Source organism: Boleophthalmus pectinirostris, unplaced genomic scaffold (assembly GCF_026225935.1).
Source record: "Boleophthalmus pectinirostris isolate CB_2022bp ecotype Guang Dong unplaced genomic scaffold, ASM2622593v1 HiC_scaffold_23, whole genome shotgun sequence".
NCBI lineage: Eukaryota > Metazoa > Chordata > Actinopteri > Gobiiformes > Gobiidae > Boleophthalmus > Boleophthalmus pectinirostris.
Genome location: NW_026571207.1, coordinates 26,769,029 through 26,775,592, shown reverse-complemented (window position 1 = coordinate 26,775,592; position 6,564 = coordinate 26,769,029). Strand labels below are relative to the sequence as shown.

At 36.8% G+C, this 6,564-nt stretch overlaps 2 protein-coding genes across 2 annotated transcripts; one reads left to right on the top strand and one right to left on the bottom strand.

The window, feature by feature from the left end:
- Window positions 1-110: 110 nt before the first annotated feature.
- itk (IL2 inducible T cell kinase) lies at window positions 111-4,595 on the bottom strand. The gene is made up of 17 exons (XM_020927198.2): window positions 3,778-4,595; window positions 3,557-3,661; window positions 3,403-3,484; window positions 3,200-3,325; window positions 3,089-3,120; window positions 2,855-3,006; window positions 2,665-2,730; window positions 2,532-2,586; window positions 2,365-2,444; window positions 2,142-2,284; window positions 1,969-2,052; window positions 1,689-1,854; window positions 1,410-1,626; window positions 1,274-1,338; window positions 1,094-1,212; window positions 782-939; window positions 111-702 (listed from the first exon to the last, which is right to left on the bottom strand). The coding sequence occupies exons 1-17, from the start codon at window positions 3,913-3,915 to the stop codon at window positions 637-639; spliced, it is 1,854 nt and encodes a 617-aa protein (XP_020782857.1). The 5' UTR covers window positions 3,916-4,595; the 3' UTR covers window positions 111-636.
- A 6-nt stretch (window positions 4,596-4,601) lies between these two features.
- med7 (mediator complex subunit 7) lies at window positions 4,602-6,217 on the top strand. The gene is made up of 2 exons (XM_020927295.2): window positions 4,602-4,762; window positions 5,315-6,217. Exon 2 carries the CDS (start codon window positions 5,324-5,326, stop codon window positions 6,074-6,076), a length of 753 nt encoding a protein of 250 aa, XP_020782954.1. The 5' UTR covers window positions 4,602-4,762; window positions 5,315-5,323; the 3' UTR covers window positions 6,077-6,217.
- Window positions 6,218-6,564: the final 347 nt, after the last annotated feature.

Here is a 6,564-nt window from a genome sequence, read left to right as displayed (position 1 = left end):
TAGGACAAAATGCGGCATTTGGATTACGTGATTCCAGTGACTGTACAAATTTATGATGGTTTCATGCTGTCACTTCTGATATTTGAATGAGCAAACAATCTGGAAAAAAATTGACAAATTGTTAATGTATTTTATTGTAAGATCATTTATTGTAAGATAAAGTAAGATTTGTCATTTCTTACTATTGTTTGCCACACAGATTAAAGGTCTGTTTTAGTAGTTGTAGTAACTGCAGTAGCAGTAGGCCTAGTAGCAGTCGAAGAAGTAAAGGCCTAGAATTAGTGTAATAATCCATAATACTGAAAATGTAGTCCATTTTTTGTCTGAGATCTATTCACATTTTTATCATTTATTAAACAAACATATCCAGTTTTGACTGTGCCATCATAATGAACTAGAGGCGAAACTAGAGACAGACAAAAAAGCATTGCATAAAAATAGGCCTACTTCAAACTCATCTGAGTAGAGACAAATATGTGGACTAAGGAATGATTGTATAACAAAATATGTATTTTTTTTATATTACAGTAGGTTGCATGTTGCCCCATATTTCAAACCTTCAATGTAAAACCACAACAGAAATAGAGCAAAGGTTGAGTCAACAGTGTAAAATAATAGACCTAGATTGTATTGTTTTCATTCATTTGGAAGGCTCGGTAATTGATGCAGAAGCTGAGCAAATGTTGGACGATCTTCCGGCTTCTGAAACAGAAAACACAGAATCACAACAATGCCACAGGCTAAATATATACTAAATACTATACTGAAATGTCACACTTACTTCCTTCCAGCACCACTTCATGAGTACATGCACATCTTCTGGGGCTAAGTCTGGCTTTGGCAGTCTCTGTCCTCTGTTGACTGAGTTTACCACCTCCATATTGTTCTGTTTCTCATAAGGTAAACGACCTTCACTGTATACCTCCCACATGAGCACACCTGGACATAAGTAATAAACACATCTTTAAATCATTGCACTACACAAAATGATATCATTAAACACCAGTTTTCCTTCCTACAAGAAATATAATATCATGCTCCTTACAGTAATGTATGTGAATGCATTTGGACTTAAAGCATTAAAGAAACATACCAAAAGACCAGACATCAGCCTTGCTGCTGTACTTCCCATATCGAATAACCTCAGGGGCAGACCACCTTATAGGAAACTTTGAGTTTTGAGAGCTTGTATAGTCATTATCCAGTACAAATCTATTAATCAAATACACATTAGAACTTTATAGTTACAAAAATTATCCTAAAGGAGAAATACCTTGCCATGCCGAAATCTGCCACTTTGACAACATTATCCTTCGAGACCAGACAATTTCTTGCTGCCTGTGCAGATATTAAATATTATTATATTTTTTACAGATGTATAGGTATAAAAGTAAAAATCACAGACTTACCAGATCCCTGTGTAAGTAATTGGAGCTCTCTAAGTAATTCATTCCCTCACAAACATCCAAACACATCCCCAGTAGTGCTTCCTGTGACAGGTCCCCTTTCTTGACCCTCAGATAGTCCAGCAATGCACCCTGCTCCATGAACTCAAACACCATACACATGGGCGAGCGCTGTGTGCACACTCCATACAGCTGGACCAGCTTACAGTGGGACAGTTTCCTAAAGTAAGAAACAAGTTAATTTTTGTAAAATCTACATTGTATATTACATTATGTACTTACATCATTACTTTTGCCTCCTCTTTAAATTCTTCCTCTGACATAGCTCCTTCTTTTATCATCTTCACTGCCACTTTCTTGTCCCTCCATGTTCCTCCCATCACCAAACCAAACTGCCCACAACCTAATTTTTCCTCCAGTTTCAGCTCTAAAGGATTCATCTCCCTATCTGTACAACACACAGAAGTATTAGCATCAATTTAAAATGTTGAGTTTCTAGCATTATGACATTTGACACTAGCAAGTATCAAAATTAACTTTAAGAAAATGTAACAACAGAAACCTTCAAATGGATCATCAGGTACTATAGAGGGCCGTCGATCACTCAATGGACGAGAAACAGGATGCCTTAGTCGTGTTACCATCCCTGCAAAAGCATTGAAGAAATATACACTCACTTCAGTATAATCAAATATACAAAGTGTTTATGTCTTTATGTTTATTTTAATTCATTACCAGCACAATCATGTTGATGATAATGCACAAGCTCAGGAATGGTGCTGAATGACTTCTTTTCTGCCACGTAAAATGGTGCTTCACTGTTTAATTTCTGTCTGATAAGGTAATGCCTCACATTTGGTTTCCTCTCAGCATTGGCCCTAACGAGGCACAAGGAAGAGAAAGTCAAAACACTTACCAAAAGGAAGCAACTGTATCTGAGACGAAATAATCTTTATACCCAGGCACATTGGAGAATACAGACACTGTGTATTGACCTGGCCTACTAGATCTGCGCACCATGAATGCACCTTCTTTGGCCTAAAGCAGAGTACAGTTCATTCTCAATCATCTATGTCTTTGTTGAAGACAAATATAGTGCTATAACTATAACGTTTAGTTACCTACCTCTTTTGACAATAATTGTGTTGCTTCGTCACTTTTAATGTCATTATTGAACCACCTAAATTTGAAAAACATTCAAAAGTTAAAGAAAACCTGTAGTAGACTTGAGGTGGACCAAACTAGAATTGAACCTTACTCAAATCGACTAAAGTTAGTTTCAAATTTTCCAGCAACATATGTACTAGGTACGAGCCCTGTCTTCCTAAAACAAACAAACAAAAAAAATAATCAAGGCAATAAGTGAAGCAATACACACAAGAGTACAACATAGTGAATGTTGTTAATAAGAGAAAATGTAATATAATGTAATGTATAATATAACGTACCCCTCCAAATCCTGCACCAACCACCGATCCAAATCTGAGTCGTCAAGTAAAATGTACTTCTGATCTTTTTTTATTTGTAAGTCTCCTATTTCAGTTGGTGTAAAGTCTTGTATAGCTGTGACCACCCTCATGTCAGTATGAGGCTGTATCATCTGATGCAAAACAGAAAAGAATAGTCAACCAATAATCAACAAAATAAGATAAGATAGAAGGCAAGACAAGTCAGTTTTTCACCTCAGGATTTGGCATGGGAGGTTTTTTAGATGCTGTAAAACGAAATATATAAATGAAAATATATTATGTGCTATTGTCTTATTTTATAATTTAGAATTCTACTTCACTGACCTAAAGTCGTATGGTCATATTCGGTACATCCCAATGCCAGTTTCTCTGTCTGCTGGCAACATCTCCATTTACCTTCCATCCACATGTCTGGGTGGTACTTAGTGACAGTATCATTACATTGTGTCTCTAATAAAATAGATATGATATGATTATAAAATAGGATAATATATTATTTTTCGTGTGTAGTCATTCTTTTTATTTACCTTCTTTCAGAGCGGTTACCCATTGCTGCCGACAGTTGTTGTCAGGAGCAAAAATGTAGAGGTAGTAGTTGTCATAAAATATCTGAGTAGACACTGACATTAGATTATCATTTTACATTACATTAATAACAAAAGTAAAAGTCATAATGCATACCTGAAAGGGAAATTTAAAATTGCATGGAATGGGGAGCTCAGTATTCACAACCTCTACGAACTTTATTTTGTTCAATTCAACTGATCCTTTCAAAACAGGCTTTTTCTACGACAAAAACAAATAAAATTAAATTAAATAAAAACAAAATATTAGTTATTAGCACTAGGAGTTATTTCTGGCTGACACTTGGCAATAAATCACTGTAAAGTCGTCATACTTACCCCTGGACGGCACTCAGAGTATTTCAGTTCTTTAGTGTCCAATACAAAGAATCTTTCCTTGTAATTTTCTGGAGATCCAATTTTCTTCTGTTGAGATTTCTTGATCAGTATCCCATTTAAAATAACCCTTGGAAACATGTCTAAACCTTTTACCAAAACAAAAGTCGTTCATCTGCAAGTAAAGTGTTCTCCTTGTAGTTCATCTGATTTATCTGTTTGAATCTGAAGGTTGGAAAACTTGTTAACCTCTCGAAGGCTTCCGGGCATAGTTGTTGCACCTGGTTAACCACATCCTTCAGGCATGTGTTATGCACTGTAAACAGGGAGTTGCACCTGCTGGTGATCACAGACACCACCAATCAATTGTTCATTAAAAAGCAATGACATAATAAATTGCAAGTATGACAACATTAAATAAATATTGCTTAGATTATCAGGCAAGCCGTCTTTTGCGAGAGAAATGTGACAGGCTGTGAGTATCTGGCGCCACCATCTGGAGAAAAATAAAATAATGTAGGTAAACAAATACTAGAAATAGTGTGGAGAATCGAAAGTAATTTCAACATCCAGTGAAAAGAGTTATAAGAGATACGAAAAATCTCAAATAAATAACTTGTTAAAAAATCTACAGTCCTGTTGATTGTGATATGTTGCTTTCATTTTCTTATTTCCTGCATCTTGGAACGTAAATTAAAATACATCGAGAAATAATATAAAGACCTTAGCACTTTAGCGGAATGAACGACCACCTTTATGAAACATAAAGTAGATCTAACGCAAAAATACTTTATCTAATCAAAACCCTTACTACTCGTATGTGCAGAGCAACCAGCCAATCAGCATCAAGCTTTTATCATTCGTCGCTTTGCGTTTGAGTGATGTAAAATGTCGAGTTAACAATGAGCTTAATATCTAATTTTAACGTTGTTTAGACTATTTTTGGACATTTATTCATACAGTTAGAAACCCGGGAGGCAGGTACAAGGTATGTGTGTACTTTGGTTCTTTCTATGCTGTCGTAGATCTAACGTTTGGCTTGAATGTGTTTATGCTAAAGCTAGAGCTAGTAGCAGTGCTAAGCTAGCTGTGGATATCTTCATTCATTTAGGTCGCTTAAACGTTTAAGAAAGCACAAGGAGCACCATCTGTATATTATTTTAATTTGTGAAATTACAGTGTTGCACTTTAAAACCTGCACTATTTCTTTTTTGTCATGGATAACCTATACATAATCTATACGCAGTGGTTTTCTGTGCGTCTTAACTTAAAGCTGTTGTTTCTTACTTAAAGATGCACTATGTGTTTTATCTTATGGAGGGTCCGCCACCTGCTTGTAATTTAAATAAATGCAAGGCAGACATGTTTAAATGCCATATTGTGGAAATTCCAAGAAAAGTACCAATAGAAAAGTTTCATAATGCACTTTTAAACTATGAACAATTCCAACACAAATAATGGTGTTTACTTTGACTAATTGTGCCTCAAAATGTGTTATGTAACATTATCTAATGGAATGTGTTTTGTTGCATTTTTACAGATCACCATCATGGGGGAACCACAGCAGGTCAGCGCCCTCCCACCCCCTCCCATGCAGTACATCAAAGAATACACAGATGAAAACATACGTAAAGGTCTGGCTCCTAAGCCTCCTCCCCCCATCAGAGACAGCTACATGATGTTTGGAAACCAGTTCCAGTGTGACGACCTGATCATTCGCCCTTTGGAGAGTCAAGGCATCGAAAGACTGCACCCCATACAGTTCGACCACAAACGCGAACTAAAGAAACTCAATATGTCTATTCTCATAAACTTCCTGGACTTACTGGACATTCTTATTAAAAGCCCTGGGAGTATAAAACGCGAGGAAAAGCTGGAAGACATTAAACTACTGTTTGTTCATATGCATCACTTAATAAATGAATACAGACCGCATCAAGCCAGAGAGACACTGAGGGTGATGATGGAGGTACAGAAGAGACAGAGGCTGGAGACAGCCGAGCGCTTTCAGAAACACCTGGAGAGAGTAGTGGAGATGATCCAGGGCTGCCTCGCGTCACTACCTGATGATTTGCCTCAGATGGATGGGGCTGAGGGCTCCGGTGAAACTATACGGAGCACACCTGTAACACTAGCCAGCGCAACTACACCCAGAATGAAGACTGAGCCCATGGATGTAGAAGAGGCAGGGGCCAGCTGTATGGCAACTACTCAACAGGACAAACCTACAAATAGCCAAAAACGGGACAAAATGTGGGACAAAGATGCTGCTATGTGTAGTATCATTGATGAAATTGCTTAACTTATGAAAACAGGATATGTATATGTACTTTTTTGGTTTAGATTATGCTTATTTCTTAAAATATTGCCACATAGTCACATACTGTAACTCCCATGTTTCCATTTTTGCTTTTGTTGATCCAAATAAACTCATGATAAAACATCTTGTGGAGTCTTGTGGAATTCTGATTGTACAAGTGAATAGTCACACACCCTAAACTTGTAAATGTGGTTATACAAGGCCCAGATGGCACTGTTAACCTGCCCCAACAATATAATTGGTGTATTAGTGATGAGGCTTTGTTTTTCAGTATTTCGCAAGAATGTTTATGAAACTAATACTTTCCCAATTTCTTTGAGTGACAACAAGTTTGATAAGGATGGTTTAACAAACATGAGCTTTTGATCCAAGTTGTTGTGTCCCATCTAAATGTGGATATCTTTGTAGTTCTCCACCAGATCTGACCCATGGATCTATTATAACATCTGACAATTCTGACAAATAACAAC

What these genes read in the sequence shown, in the direction of transcription:
- itk (XM_020927198.2), bottom strand. Translation starts at nt 3,915, where the DNA reads ATGTTTCCAAGGGTTATTTTAAATGGGATACTGATCAAGAAATCTCAA. An exon ending in ACTAACTTTAGTCGATTTGA is followed by an intron (nt 2,587 to 2,664) that starts GTAAGGTTCAAT and finishes TTTCAAATTTAG; the next exon opens with GTGGTTCAATAATGACATTA. An exon ending in CACAATTATTGTCAAAAGAG is followed by an intron (nt 2,445 to 2,531) that starts GTAGGTAACTAA and finishes ACTCTGCTTTAG; the next exon opens with GCCAAAGAAGGTGCATTCAT.
- med7 (XM_020927295.2), top strand. Translation starts at nt 5,324, where the DNA reads ATGGGGGAACCACAGCAGGTCAGCGCCCTCCCACCCCCTCCCATGCAG.